This window comes from Nothoprocta perdicaria, unplaced genomic scaffold, assembly GCF_003342845.1.
Source record: "Nothoprocta perdicaria isolate Ctin4 unplaced genomic scaffold, notPer1 scaffold_95, whole genome shotgun sequence".
Lineage (NCBI taxonomy): Eukaryota > Metazoa > Chordata > Aves > Tinamiformes > Tinamidae > Nothoprocta > Nothoprocta perdicaria.
In genome coordinates this window covers 376,831-392,902 of record NW_020456254.1, presented here as the reverse complement: position 1 = coordinate 392,902, position 16,072 = coordinate 376,831, and the positions used below count along the sequence as shown (strand labels likewise).

The following is a 16,072-nucleotide window of genomic DNA, read 5'->3' as shown; positions in this document are numbered from 1 at the left end:
CTGCTCTGCTCTGCAAAGCATTAAATACCATTAGCTCTTATTGAAGCTACTGGTAATTGAGGTTATTCAACACCTTCATGGAGTATCCTGTTCTTTTCTTAATGATCATTCAAAATTTATCATAATCCAGAGACTTTTTACTTGGTAGGTCAGTGACAAGTGTGTCTGAGATGAAAATTATTTTGAATTGAAGAATATGAGAGCTCAGAATCTTACATCTAACCAAAAGATTGCCTGAAAGGAATTTAGACTGTAATTGATTTGGGAAAGCTTTATAACTTTTTCTCATGTGTTTTGTTGAAATCTACTTTAAAAATAAAATTTTGCAGAAGTTATTTTACCACATAAAGGATAAGTGTGGAAAGTCTTGTTTTAAGTTGCTAACTAATTAATTTCTTCTAATGCAAGGATATTTCTGAAGGTGAAAAAGAATTATTTGTAGAACTGACTATTTAAAAATTTGAAAAATTTTCTTTTTTTTTCTTCAAAGTTTAACTTCAGCAGTTATTTAAGGTGAAATCTCTCATCCGTCCAATTGTATTCTGCACTTATTGGTCACAGAAAGAGAAGTTTGAACTGAGAAAGTCAAACTAGCACAAGATACACTGGAATGGTATAAGAGGCTAAGCCGAAACAGACATATTTTCTCCCACTATCTTATTCATATCTCTGTATGTTCATACAATCAAAACACAGTTGTAAACTCATTAACCCTATAGTGTAATGCTAAACAACAGACAATTGATTTATCAGACCAAATTTTACTTACATTTTATGTCTCTTTTCATCATATGCCAATATCTTTGTCACATCCCAGTCACCAGATGTAATAGACTGTAAGTTATCACTGCTACTATTAGGCTGCCAAAAACAGAAATAATTATTTTTTTTTTAATTCATAAAAGAAGATATTTGAGCAAAGCTTATTGTTGTGTTTCTCTTCTCAAAAAGAAAGGTCTTTTCATTTCATTAGTTGTTAAAAATAAGTACATAATTTGCAGTTTTCTCCTCAGATATTTCTGTGAATTTGAAGAATTTGGTGCAGAACAGCCTGAAATCCCTTTTTATAATCCAATATTCCCACAAGCTTCCAGGTAATCCTTTACGTTAGTATAAGGATTAATTTATTTAGGTACAACTAGGAAGACATTTAAAAAAATGGAACAAAGTAAAAATATTCTTTGAAAAGAGAGAGCAGGTAGACCTTTTCTTTCAAAGTATCTCACCCTAAAATGTTATTTTATGCCCGATAAACTACCAACAACTGTGTTCTCTTATATACAAGATCAATATTCTATATTTGTAACTTCATATCTCCCAAGAGCAAAGACAAATAATATCTTTATACTCTTTTCTTCCAATTCAGAGTAGGATAGAAAAGCAGCAGCAGTGAGCATTTCACCTGAGATGAGGACATGGCGATGTGGTAGAATTTCCCCCGTCCTCCCTGAGGGATGGCTCGAACAAAGAAGAACTTCCGACCATCTTTGGAAAAAATCGGTTCTTCATTCTGTAAACACCCAATACATGTATTTCATCTCATTAATTTGCTTATTTAAGATTGCTCAACATTGCACAAAACTGAAATTTGTTTACAGAGAAATAGATATTGCTCCTTGACAACTACCTGATACTAAGAAAAAAAAGAGAAAAAAGAAAAGAAAAAGAAAGAAAAAAAAAAAAAAGAGAAGTTAGTACACAGGTTTTGGAAATCATTTTTTCCAAGCTCAAAAAGAAGTGGCTACCTTTCAGCTGGAAGAGGATTGTAAAATCAATTCCTATTTGCAAAGCAAAATGTGCACCTATACAGGCACCTGCTTGGGGCAGCGCATTAAACCTTCTGCAAGGGGTTTGACCCTCATTGGCACAAGCATGACAGATCTTGTTTGCTCTGCTGGAAGAACTGATCTTTTCCTGTCCTCGAGGAAACATGACTAACAGCATCTTTCAGTACCTAATTCCTGTCATCTCCTACCTTCTTTCAAATGCTGAAACCACTGAATTATTTACAAAGGGGGAGATTATGCTGCAAAACTGGCTTGACATAAAGCTCCCAGTTGGACGTGATGATTGACTTCCCTTGGATTACGGGAACATTCAACCAGAGGTAGAAAGGATTCAAGGCAAGGAAATCAAACAGCATACATGGCAAGTAACCATTTCCTGGGAGCTTTTTTTTTTATTTATTTACTTCAGGAACCCTGAGGCATGTGGGATGTTTCTGATGTGGAAGATGGTTGAACAGTAGGTTACACTGAGAGCAGCAGGATGGCAACTATGGAGTGATACAGCAGCTCTACATCAAGGGAATCTTGAGTTGTTGGGATGATAACGAAAGCTGAACATCTGCTGAACCTTTCTGCGACACTAGGCCTGGCCAAGCCTTGCCTGTCCTGGCCTGCTCCCCATGCTGATGAGCTCCAGAGTTGCTTCTCCAAGGGCTGACAAGACAACATCAGGGACACTTTTGCTCAGCCTCTTCTGGTTTGATATTTTTGAAACACCCTGGCTTTCTGCTTGGTGCATGCGAAGATGCCACTCTGAGCCAGCAAGAACTTAATTACATAAGGAGACTTGTAATGCACGAAATAAACTATTTCTCACAAGCTAACACACTATTCTTATTGTATTTTGCTACTAGCTCTTCACTGATTAATGATATTTCCACTATTGATCAGATTTATGAACAATATTACATCAGGGGGTTCAAAGTGCTTGTTTTTATTTCTTCTGCTTAGGTTTTCAGTTTATGCCCATTTATTGCCTGCTGACGTTCTATGAAATAGTAGTTTCATTTGTTATTGACATTTTTCTAGGACTTGAAACATGAAATTATGTAGAATTTTCTGATGTCTTTCAACCATAGGAGAAAATCCATTGGAAACCTGCTGCGATAGCACAGACAAACCTGTTCAACAGGCTTCACTTTATTGAGGCAAATAGCAACAAGTTCTCCTCGCATTTCTATGTCTGTCTACTGCCTGACATGTCCCAGCACTGTGTCTCTGCCAGGAAAAGCAGTCTTTGTCACTCAGAGTTATGGTGGAAGGAGGTGCGTGGCAGAAATGACAGATGCCTTCAGTACTCATCTGATGTTACGAGGCAGTCTGCTTGCACGTTCCTGTTGTTGGAAGGGCGACGTGTTAACGCTGCCCTAACTTCACTTAAAATTTTGACAGAGACAGAGACTTGGCTTGGAATGGCAAGCAGAGCGATCAGATTGAAAGGCTTTTTGGAATAGATATTTGTATCGTAGGGAGCTACACTGGGGATCTTGAGGTGAACTTGGCTTGAACTGCATTTTATGAGATAAATAAGCAAATAAAATTTCAAGCAGTGGCATTTAAATTAAAAACAAACAAACTGTTCTCTTTACACTGGAATTGCTCAAAGCACTTCCAAAACACTCCAGTACTGGTATGCTCATGCCTTTAGCAGTTCAAACATTATTGTTTTGCTTTTTCTTGTTCTTGGTCTTTTTTTTTTGTTTGTTTGTTTTCCTTCTGTGTGTGATACAAACTGTGTGAGTCTTTGCCTGGCTGTTTACTGAATCCCACAATACTAGAAAAAAAAAGTAGTTCTTGAAAATATTAGGAAATCATCAATTGAAAGCAGGCCAAACAAAGTGCTTTTACTAAGCAGCAGGTATGAAACTTCTGGTAATGGAGTGGAGTCTCCATCTCTGGAGATATATCTGCCTGAACACAATCCTGGCATAAGATAGAAATAAGTAAGTAAATAAATAAATAAATAAATAAATAAATAAATAAATAAATAAGGGATCTCGTTCTTGAGTATCACTAGGTCTGGTCTGCAGCCACTGACAGAAGACTTTTCTGGTGAAAGACAGAAAGACAACATGCACGCCAGCATGCGTAGGAAGTGCACAGGTGACTAACCATGATGACTTGAAGAGAGCACACAGTTGCATGTACCCTGGGACAAACATTTGAAAGATAAGTTATCCATTTTATGGGGAGTCAGTGGGCCTGAAAGTCCTATGCATACATAGATAAAATACAACCAGGAACTACTGACATCAAAAAAAAAAAACAGGAAATATTATTGTGGGCCCAGTATTATCATACTGCAAGCTCCGCAGAATCAAGCTCCAACCTGGTCTGTCCAGGCCCTTGTCATGTAGTACCCTCCCTGTGTCCTGCTCTTGTCATGTGCAGTGCTTCATGCACTTTTGCTTGGATTACACATATTTCCCCACAGAAATCAGTCTGAAAGCAGATTCTTTGAAACTTTGAGCATTAGGCTTGGCCTGCTGTGTAGTATTGACTGTGAACAATACTTATGTGAGACCTACATTTTTCTAGTTCATTCTCAAGTTTCAAATAGGAAACCAATTAATATAAATAACCCAGGCCTCTCCTGTTCCTCCTGTGATGCCTTTTCTCTTCCACAATACTCTCTTCCTTTTTCTGTCTGATCCACCTTTGCCCCCATCCCAGAATGAATGACTTGGCTCCATGGGGTGAATTGGAGCATTTATTCTTTGCAAGAAATCTCCTAGTACAGTGTTGCAATACAATAACCTCAAAAACAACCATATGTGATATAAAGCCTTTTGATTCTTTGTTTTGAGGTAAATCTTTAATTCAAATTCAAAGAACCATTATAAATGTCCCTTGGTTTTGCTGCAACAATATAGTTGCCGCAGCCTCTGGTTGCAGGGAGGTGATCTCAGTCCATACTCAAGCCATGTGACAATGCCAAATCTTCACGTTTTGTTCCTACCCCTATGCTGGCCCCTAAGAGTAGTGTCACCATACCAATGGCCATCTCTCAAGCCAGGGTTCTGCCACCAAAAGATAAGGTCATCAGTTGGAAAGGAGATGAACCAATGCCTCTGAATATCATTCCTCTCCACTAGATCCACGAATAATCCCTGAAAACTGGATTATTTATTTAAGTGCTGCATTCATAATCAAATGACATTTTGTTATCTCTGGTAGATGAATTTGATATTTGAATTACGGGGCTTTGCATCCTATTTATGTTGCATTCTTTGACTGGCAATGACTGGTCAGTTATAAGTTTGACATGACAAAGAGCTTTAACGGTTAAAATGTCAGTTTGGCTGGTTAGATTCTTTGATCTCTACTTTTATTTAAAGGAACCTCATTTCCTACTGCCTGTTAGCTACATATAAGAGAATCATTATTGGATTATTGTGCTGTCAGGTTGAAGGGAAAAGATATAGAAAAGGTCATGTTTTTTTTAACAATCCCCTTTCTGATAGAGCAAAACTCTGTATTTGTAGACTGAGGTTACCTGAAACATGAGGGAAACAGAAGGACCGGAAAAAAATAATGTAGCCCAAAGCAATTGTTATCAGGAGGCCAGCCAGGCCATGAAGGAAGTTTTGGAGGTTATATATATATTGAAACAACTGTGGGGTGATCTCCTGGTCCCACTGACATCAATGTGGACTTGGAATTGCACCTTGGATTATACTTGATTCTGTTCAGGTCACATTCATGATTAAATAACTAAGATAATTAAAACACTAGCAAAGTTCATCTACAACAGATGCTCAGCAATTGCCTGCTATCATCTCCCTTACTGACTCACTGTCAGTCTGCAGTTGTCATCTGGAAAAGGCTTCTTCAGAAAAACTGAAACAAAATTTTTACACTGGTAATTACTGTTTCAAAGCATTTGTATATCTAAGCAGAAGTAGAATAAAGTTCAGAAGTGCACAAGCAGGTATGTGAATAAAAGCAATGAAAACTTTCAAAATCCTTATCCAGTCTATATCACTGTGTGCCTGTTCTTATTTGTCCAAAAGGTTTGAACGTTCCGGACAAGTCATATGGCAAATACACAGAATGACAGACACTTTCAAGCAGGATGCGTAGAAAATATGTATTTCTTATTACGCTTTGAGTAATTTACCCTGTTAGCTGCACAGACACTGGCACCAGTAACTCTTTCTGCCTTTGCTGGAAAGAGGCTCTCCAAATTTTTGGAACTTACTAAAATTCATTTAGAAACTTAAGCCCAGAAAGGAACAGGACAGCATTTACTATGACCTTCCATACACAGACTAATAAATTTCTCTGAGTTACCAAACTACAACAATAACAACAAATAAATTCAAACGCATGGGTCATATGCCCTATCAGACTGAAATACTTCAACCCTGTCATGCCTGGATATTCCCTCATGTCCTTTGTGGGTATCTTCTGTCATTTCACAGACGTCTTCTCTCCCCATCTCCATTCTTAGCCTGCACTGAAGCTTGTCTCTATTGCAGATCAAACTCCCTCAAAAGAGTAAAACTAAGGCTTTTTTTTTTTTTTTCCTACATGTGTAACTTGGAAATAAAACTTGGAATGTTTTAAAGAGCAAGGCCAGCATTTAAACTCCTCAGTCTTTTGGATTTTAAATTGGAGTACTTTTGAAAAGAAGATCTGGTCAATGGAGTTCATAGTACCAGCTGGCCAAACAAGCAGTTGGTTTCTTCCTACTGGTGAAGTGAATCATGTGTAAAGTACATTGACTTTGTTGGCTACAGTGAAGACTATATTGACTGACAGCAGTGGGAATTTAGCACCTGACTCATATGTATACACCTATATAGAAATGTCTAATCCTAGGAGTCTTTATTTGAGCTGAGTCACACTCCTGAGCTCCCTTAGTTGGCTGCCTGGATTACAATTCATCTCCTCCTAAAAGAGGCAAGAGGAATCACATTAGCATTTAACATTTTCACATCACTCTCAGACTCAGACACACATGCCATAGAAATAATTTTCCAGTTATTTAGATGCATGTGTAATAGAGTAAAAAGATAAATATGGAAAAGGGGATTATCCAAGTAATCCTTTATTTAGTTGAAACTAGAAATTTAAACAATTTTGTTGCCAGATACACAAGCAAAAGAGCCCTGTAATTCTTCAGATTCCAACAAAAACACTTGAAGGGTAGCATCAAATATCTCTGAAGTCTATATCAAGTGCTGAGGTTAGTCCTGAGATGTCTAACTCATTTGGCTGCGACAAGAAGCTTTCTCTATTCTCAAACTAAGTATGTGATGCAGTAAAACAAAGTGTATTTCTATGGAGCAGACCCACTAGAGGTAGGCAGATGATTCATTACTGTTTTTTAGGACAAGACACCATCTCTAATTCTTGCCCAGGTAGTAGGTGCATGGCTGCAGTACCACAGCAATGCACAAACAGACATCCTTCTAATGTACTGCATTGAATTTCAGAGAAATGGAGGTACTAGTAAATAGCAGAGAAAGGACTAAACCTAGCTTCGGGCTTACAAAATAAATGATCTTTCTAAAGGAACTGTTTTATAAAGATACAAAATACAGGCAATTCAATTTTCTGTAGACGTGACTCATTTTTGAAGCATTTGCTATTTATTAAAGCAACACTAGCATTATGAACATGAATAACAGTTTGGCAGTATTTTTATTTTATACAAGAGTATAGCAAAAGACTATTTTAAAAGCTTGGAGCAAAAAAAGCTCTTTCCTTTGTAAAATCAATTTTTGTTTGGATCACACATAACATAGTGCTATAGGACAGCCCCTGGAAAAGAGATCATTATTCCTGCTGGATAGAAGTATGGCAGTTTCTGTGTTCTTGGATCTTCTGAACAAGCAATGACATAAATATGAAATTCTTTAAATCTGGACGGTACAAGTTGTTTAGCTGACCTGTTCCTCCCTTTATGGCATCCCCATAACCCATATGAAACAGTTCAATGTGTTGTGGCTGAGTTCATATCAGCAGCTTCTTTCTAAAGAACAACTTAATCAAATCTGAGATCACTTTCATGAACTGACTGCTGGGGAAATGTTATATAAATGAGCTTCCAGAGATTCATCTGCCGGAAATCTACAGGTTGTACATAGATATATATTGGAAAAAAACTACCCAACAAATAATCAAAACAGTTCAGAAAAGGAGAAGGGGAATCACATAAATCTAAACTTCTAAGGAGGCTAAATTTGATATTTCTTTTTCTTTTCTTTTCTACAGGACTTTTCTTCATCTATATTAAACTTGATCAGAGAGTTCCTTCCTCTTCTGTGTCTCATGTAAGCCCTCACAGTTTCAATTTTCTTATTGACATTTTTATTTCCTTTTCACATTCTGAAAACATCTGCAAAGACTCGAACAGATTATCTTGTCCAGTTTAACTTGTGACTCAAAGATACTATTGGCATGATTTTGGCTCTGAAAAGAAACAGGTCCTTTTAATTAAGTGACCTTTGATCTTCTGTTTTCAACAGTAGACTTTTCTCCTGCCTGGAAGACTAGAAGACAATCAATATACCACCCAAAATCCACATCAGTCTTTAAGAACTGCTTGTATAGTAGACAGGTCTTGTGTGGATAATCTGCGGCTGGGAGAATTTCAACCAGCACCAGTGTTTCAGTTTGTTTAAAGCCAAGAAAATTGGGACTAAGAATTAATTTTGACCAGTGGGACCTAGCAGAAAATTTGTCATCTCAGGCACACTACACTCCAGTTCAACCAAAACAACTTGTTTATTACTGGGAACTTTAACATGCACTACACTGCCTTCCAAGTATCCTTCTTAGGTTTAGAAATTAGCTTTTTCTCCTTGAGTGAAAAATAGATGAACCAAAAGTCTACTGAAAAAATCACTTGAAAGAGAAGATCAATGTTACCTGTCTGTGTAGCCAGCCTTCGCTTTCGTCTTCGTGTTTCTAAAATAAAGCAAAACCATTAAATAATATACTTTGCATGTATTACACTTTGCTCATCAGTGCAGAAAGCAGTTTGAATCTGAAAAGCTGTGAACAAGCACAAAAAAATCCATTTAAGAATATGATTCAAGAGTGTAATCAAGTGACTACTCTCTCGGTCTTCCTTCCCTGCTAAACAACCAAGCATTTACTCAGGAAAGCATTTTATTCACACAGAACAAAAACAAAACAAAAAATATCAGCAATACATATTATTCTCCAAACAAATACAGTAGTAAATTGATGTATGTATGCATGTATGATGCATGTATGCAGCTATTTCTGGATGAACTCCATCTCATACACGCACAGGACCACATGGTTCCTGACTTTCTATAAGGTGACAGAACAGCACATCTACCTTTGCACAGGAAATGTTGCACAGATTGCTTATATTCTCTGTCTATATAAATACACCTCAGATGGCATGCTTCTCTGTGGGACAACCAAGAGATTTATTAGGTGGGTTATGAACACTGATGACAAATGAGCTTTTTGACCAGCTGTACCTTTGTGCAGACTCCAGTGGTGGCATCACACAGTGTCAGGATGGACACGTTCTGGGCCCTGTTCAGCCAGTTTACTGCCACTTTGGTGCTGGTCGCCCACTTCACCATGGTTATGTAATAATCCCTGAAAACACATAAATGCCTTAATTCATCGGTTTTGCTGGCCGATGTCTCGCTAAGAGATGTTCTAATATTTTGCCACATAGCAGAGCATTTGGAGACAGTTATGAGTAAATAGCATAGGAAAGATCTCTGATTATTAGGCCTATATCTTGATATGTCTAAGCTGTCCAATGTATGGATTTCAATGCCTAAAAATGACAAATTTAGGGCTGTACAGCTATTTTACCTGCCATTTCTGAAAGTCATTTTCAAAGAAGAGTAGAAGGTTGAGATAAAGAGTCATTCAGGCTATTCAGCCGCTCATGGACTAAAATGCCTGGAGCTAAAAATTTATGCATAGACGGGAGGAAAAAAAACTGCAGGTAATTTCCATTCTGAGCAGTATAGCTGTCTGACTCAAACCCTTCACTGACAATAGTTGTATTCTTTATGCTTATGAAGAGCTAATGGCCTCTAAATATGCTTAACACGCAGTAAAATATCCGTTAAGTGTTGCATTAAGAGGAAAAGAGCAAGACAGATATAGTTTTCAGAGGCAGAGGGGTTCTACAAAGCAGATGCAGCTGGTTGTCATAGGAAGTCAGCAGAGACTGGACTGTCCTCTATTTATTGCAGTTTATGGCAATACTCAGAGTATATCACCAGTGTGGGTTCCTCTGCTCCTGGCTGCACAGTCCAGTAGTTGATGGCATTTTGCCCTAAAAGTCTTGGGAAAAGTACTGCGTAATATTGAGCAATGCAACCCATTTGTCTGAGCTGGGCTGGAAAATACCAGATCATGAACAAATACAGTTTCATAGGTTGTTCACACATGTCCAACTCTTCAGCAATGTAGAGCTCCACCACTTTATTTGTAGGGCAAAACTCTTGCTGAACTGACAGATCCTGTGATCCTATAATAAACTGGTGATCTATGTGGTCCAAAGACATCCTTAAATTATAATATGATTTTTCACAGCACACAGCCTATAAATTTTTTATTAGTTCATTTGTTTGCTATAAAATATGTATAAGAAATTGTTGCTCTCATTGGAATTAATGTGCTGTGTCACTGGAGAGTACTTTGTGTTCTGGCAGAGACTCCTGTATAAACTGAAGAGAAAGCAACAAAGACCCGTTTGTCTAGCAAAATAACAAGTTGGAAATTGATTTTGTAGTTTCAGGAATATTTAGTGCCTGAATTTGGCTGGGGAAAAGGAACAAAGACCTCAACAATTGCAGTCACCACACTGGAAGAAGTAATGTTCCTGGCTGAGACAACAGGAGTCTGAAAATTCATTGCTTGAAATAAAATTGTAATTTTACTCTTTATCAGCAACAGCATAGTCCCTAAGAGAAAAAAAAAACAACAAAGCAAAATTAAACTCTATAACCATCTCTTATTTCTCTCCAAAATGAACTGAGCAAATTCAGCCTACCCAGAAAATGAATGAGAATTTAGTACATATTGTAGCTTGGAGCATTTCTTCAATAAATCCAATTTGAAGTTTGAAGGACATATATTAAATTTTTTTTATCCATCTCATTGTTTGAACATAGGAGCCAAAGTTCCTGCTCATGAAGTTTTAATTATTATTTTAGGTCAAATATAATCTTTACTACAACCCTGGGCATGGATTCTCAAACTCCTTCTGAAGAATATCCCAGTCATAAAGCCCATAGATATCCCAGCTATCAGACTAGTGTGTATAATTGTGTAGTTCTTATTATTCTAGTCTCAGGTAGTGTGGAATCTATAATTTATTTCTTTTTACAGCTCTTCTGCAGGACAACCCAGTTTTCCATTTTCCATCTCACAAGGCAAAATGAGATGAAAAGGTGTGATTCATCGCAGTTAATTTTGAACGTCTGCAACACAGCCAGCCGTGCTGGTGGAACAGACTTCTTATGCAGTCACTGGCCAGAAGCTGGCATTTCTAAAGTGCAATTCATCTGACCTATTGCAGATCTTATATGGAGCAGAATTAAGGAGATTCTAAATTTCCCTCATGGTGGCAGAAGGAGCCCGGCCTGGTGGTTATCTGGCCACCTTAGAATGAACTGTCCCTTTTGTGGACATCTGCTTCCAAGCAGATTATGCCCTCGCAAGGGACAGAAGAGACATCTCTGAGCACCTCCAGGAAGGGAGCAGCTATGCTGAGCTCTACAATGGCTTTCACCATCTTGGTAAAGGATTTGGTGGTTGGGTTTGCCATCTTCTGAGTGTTGGTTATTGTGCAGTGTCCTTGCCTATCCACTAGGGTTACTTGGCTGATGTCTGGAGACGTGAATCTCAAATGCGAGTAGCTAAAGTATGAGAACAGCAACAAAGACATAAAGATCACAAAGAACAGACAGACTCTGCTCGAGTGACATGTTGCATGGCTAAGTGACAGGCAGTCATCCACTCTGTGGTCCCCAGAGCACAGCAGTCTCCTCTCTCAGATTCCAGACTCAGATTTGTCTGAGTTTCTCCTCTGTTTCTTTATTCATGACCTACACAAGAACCCGTGACAATTTCTGTAGTCAAGGGAGATAATATCTTGGTTTAATTTGCTGTCTAAGGCATAAATATTATGTGACAAATAATCTGGACTGTGGTTCTGTTCCCGCTACCTGCTGATGTAGCATTTGTTAACTGTGAGGGATCTGTTGCTTTCCTCCAGAACAAAAAAAAAAAAAAAAAATGGCTTTCTGACATTAAATTTAGAATTATTCTTTTTTTTTTTTTTTCTGCAGTTTTTCTCTTATCCTCCTTGACTTCCTTTCTTTTTCTTCAGAGAAAAATATGATGTTGGAAAAAGAGGCAAAAATGGTCAGTATGAAAAATGAAAATTTATCAAAATGGGACATATGTTTTCCAGTCATCATCTTTTCTTCCTCACAGACAAATGTTACAATATCGTGAGAAATTTCAGACTTTTCTTAATTAAAAAAAGAAATGTAGAAGTACTCTATTCTCAACTCTATTAACTGAACCAGAACACTTTACTACAAATTAAAAAGTACAACATGAAACAAGACTGTTCTTTCTTTGTATCATCTGCATGGACAGAATAAATGCATTGAAATGCTTCTGATAGGACGTCTCTGCTCGAAGATCTTTATCATAAGCTTCTCCTGCCTCTCTGAAACTCCTTTCTGTAACTAACTGTACAGCACATCCCTCTTGTCTATTCTAATGAAACATTATCACACTAATCCTCTCATTTCAGAAAATATATGCATAATGAAAAAGCACCCCTATTGCTCTAGCAGGATTTCTTGTGCCCTAGGGATGGCAACTGCCATGTTTTTGATGAAATATACAGAGACTAATTAATTATGATATATTTTGCATCACTTTAAAATATTGATTGCAACCCAATAAATTACAGGCATCCATAGCAACATAGCACAAATTTATTAACTTGGATTCTGCAGTCTCAGGTTATTATTCTAATTAAAACATTCCTGTGTCTCTTCTGTTTACAGAGAATGCCATCAGTACAAAATTGATGTTGTCCAGGAACAACAGTTCTGATACTGTGATTTGAATACTGTGATGCTGAACTGTTGCCTGATATATGCAGTTGTTTTTTTGAAAAGTGAGCTAAGTTATGCACTCATTTGGGTCATTCAAGGGTCAGACTTTTGATGCATAAATGTATTTGAACTGGAGCATTTCTGAGTTATACAGTGAAAACGTCTCTTAGGCTGACATTAATGCTCTTAAAAAATAAATGTATCTCACTATAAATGTTCTTCTTGGTTTAGTATCCTTGTACGAAATGACTTTACAAGCTACGCACAATTATCAGGCACTGACCTTATATATTTATCATGCGCAACGAATATCACCCCAGCACCTTCCTCTGCCCTCAGTATGGGCCTGCTTCATTAACACTGTGCAGTACCTATATATTTTTATTGGTAGTAGAATTACAAATCCAGCAGTCTAATTTAACACTCATTGTAAAAAAAAAAAAAAAAAAAAAGGTCATTGGTCATTGTACATGTTGGTTGGATGCTATCCTTGGGAATGACATCCAGGTATCATTACAGCTGATGTGCACAGAAGGTACCATGCAGAAGGGTCCCTGCCCATACGTTAGACCTGGAACCAGAGACTGGCTGCACTTGGCTTGCTGTAAATCTAATTCAAGTTTAAATCAAGTAATTGAAGTATAGATCTGGACTCTAATCGCTGAGCTTTGCAGGTAGGAGCATCGTGCATCATGGAAAACATTTCTTTCCTGGAGGCAGACTATAACAACCTGATCTTCCTTTCAAGTGCTCATAGACCCAAACATTTAGTGCAGTTTGACCAATGCTTCAGAGTCCAAAGCAGACTTTTAAATTCTTGCTGAATACAAACAGGTTTAATCACTTAATTAGAAACTGGCATCTAGGTAGCTGGCCAAATAGAAGGCCAACTTCTAAAAGATACTGTTTTAAAAACTACAAAGAGATTTCCTTTTATATTCTTAATGGAGATTCTTTAATATATTTTCAGTCTGGTTACAGTCCTAAATCCAACTGACAAAGGAGCAAGCTGATGTTTGTTGAATTATAGCTCTGTCCTATTTTTGCTTCATGGTCTCTCATACAGGAGTCAGACAATATCCCCTTCACAATGCCCGTGATTACATGTGAAATGAATATTTTATTATTGGTTTGGGCGAATTCCACATAATTTTCTAAAAATAATCCATTCTGAAGTTAACCTAGGTCACAGCAAATTCAAAGTAACAATATTCTAAATAAATACATGTAAGAAAAATAAAAGTACTTGGATATATTTAAGTAGATTTACGCAAAGTGAAACTACTTAATAGTTTTAGAGAAAGGGACCATAAATGATCTAGAATAGAGTCAGGGTCTGATTTAACTCCTGGCAGAACCAGTGTTCTGCGTCACTGCGTGAGAAAGCACATACCTCATTCTTTGATCATCTGGGGGAGTCATTTCCAGATCATGCGTAGGTCCATTCAAACCAATCACATGCAAGGAGATTGTTGGATTTTCCATTCCAGCCTGGATTTTGAAATGAGGATAAATTATCATATCTTACAAAATACAATGTTTTTGATTCATTAGTGTCCCCCATAGATTCTAAAATGCACTGCCATTGCATCAGGTTGGTATGAACTGCACAAAGAGATCATTTCATACGCTGCCTCTTCTGGGCTGGGTTGCTGCAGCTGTTCACAAGGAGACTGTGACTGTAGTGATGTGGCACTGAGGAATGGAGAGGTTTGCATGCAGAACCAAGCTGTAATGTTATTTAGGACACCTCTGTCCTTGCAAAAGGTGCTACCTTCCATGTCAAGTAACAAATTATTTCTATTTTCTATCTCTTTTGATAAAAAGTTGTCTCATAGGATCACGCTAGGCATGGTAAAATACTGATGCATTTTCTTTTGTAGCAAAGGGCTTTCCCTATTGAGTCTCTTTTGCACCAAACTGACACATACGTGGATATCTCTCCTGTTAAAATATGGTTCAATTTAGTCCAATATGTGAGGTCTAAAGTGATCACTGCAGAGAGCGAGATATCAGAAGAAATAGCTCTACAGAGCAGTACAATTCTGCACTTATAGCAGAAAATTACAGCAGTCACAGTAACAGCAACAATACATCAGCAAGGGGTAGAGACTTGCACTGGATGCTGTGTCCTTACTGCATGACAGTTTACAGGCTTCTGCAATCCAGGAAAGATTGTTTCTTAAGTCTTTTGTCTTTAACTGTTTTCTCCTTTTAGAGCTCAGGCATAACATGTCTCCAAATCAGGAATATCTCCTCTGATATTATGCTATCCCGATTATTCTAGGAAAGTCAAAATATTAAATTTTCCTTCTTCCTTCTTCTCATATCAAAGGCATGTAATGTAGCAAATGTAATAATGCTCGCTTGCAAATTCTCAGACAGAGTCAAAACCTCTCTAGCATGAAAACACAATTGCTTTTATGCTGGTACAAAGGAAGAACATTTAAATCTTATTTTCATTATGTTTAGAATGACTTACAGTAGAACAAGAAAACTGTAATTTTACAAATGTAGTTGAAGAGTAATGAAGACCACATTCATAGGGGAACAGATGATCTTTCCTTACATCTATTTATTTACTTTGTCATAAGGTACCGTCAGGATACTGTCTGAATGTACTGTAAATAGATAAATAAAATCATAATTAGAAAATTAGACTGCTTTATTTTCTCTTACCTTTGGATAATGATAGGTTTTAACAGTAGGGTAGAGGCTGCCAGTGTATACTGGGATCTCCATGGTAGGGACTCTAGAGGCATTAATTGTTGCATATGCTAACCTGGTGCCATCCGGAGACCACCAATGAGCAATGTGAGTCTTCAAGATCTCCTCTAATTAAAAAAAAAAAGGAGAGACCAGGAAAAAAAAAAAAAAAAGGACTATTAGATGTAAATTACTAGTTAGCAATAAATGAAATGGTGTAGATATGAATATCCCAGTCTAATCACAGTGCAGCATGGATGTCACAGAAATAGCAATTAAAAATGCTCACTAACTTGTGCCATATACACAAATGAACACAATTGATAACAATTACTCTGAATATATAGGTTATTAAGCATAATTGTCTTGCTCAAGAAACAGCAAACTACTTATATTAGTACACATGTTCATTGCAGACTAAAATGCCCTGCTCCTCCTCCTATTTGTCCTGTACAAAGATGTAAGAGCACATCAACAACTGGGAGA

General features: G+C 37.4%; 1 protein-coding gene across 1 annotated transcript in view; it reads right to left on the bottom strand.

Annotated features, from left to right (window-relative positions):
* The window catches only part of DPP6 (dipeptidyl peptidase like 6), a 241,474-nt gene that overhangs the window by 36,550 nt on the left and 188,852 nt on the right, over positions 1-16,072 (bottom strand). Inside the window, exons 9-14 of the mRNA XM_026052982.1 lie at positions 15,560-15,714; positions 14,274-14,371; positions 9,254-9,377; positions 8,667-8,705; positions 1,403-1,510; positions 770-861 (exon numbers count right to left, since the gene is read on the bottom strand). Of these exons, the coding sequence (XP_025908767.1) occupies positions 770-861; positions 1,403-1,510; positions 8,667-8,705; positions 9,254-9,377; positions 14,274-14,371; positions 15,560-15,714 (616 nt within the window). The remainder of the gene's footprint in view (positions 1-769; positions 862-1,402; positions 1,511-8,666; positions 8,706-9,253; positions 9,378-14,273; positions 14,372-15,559; positions 15,715-16,072) is intronic.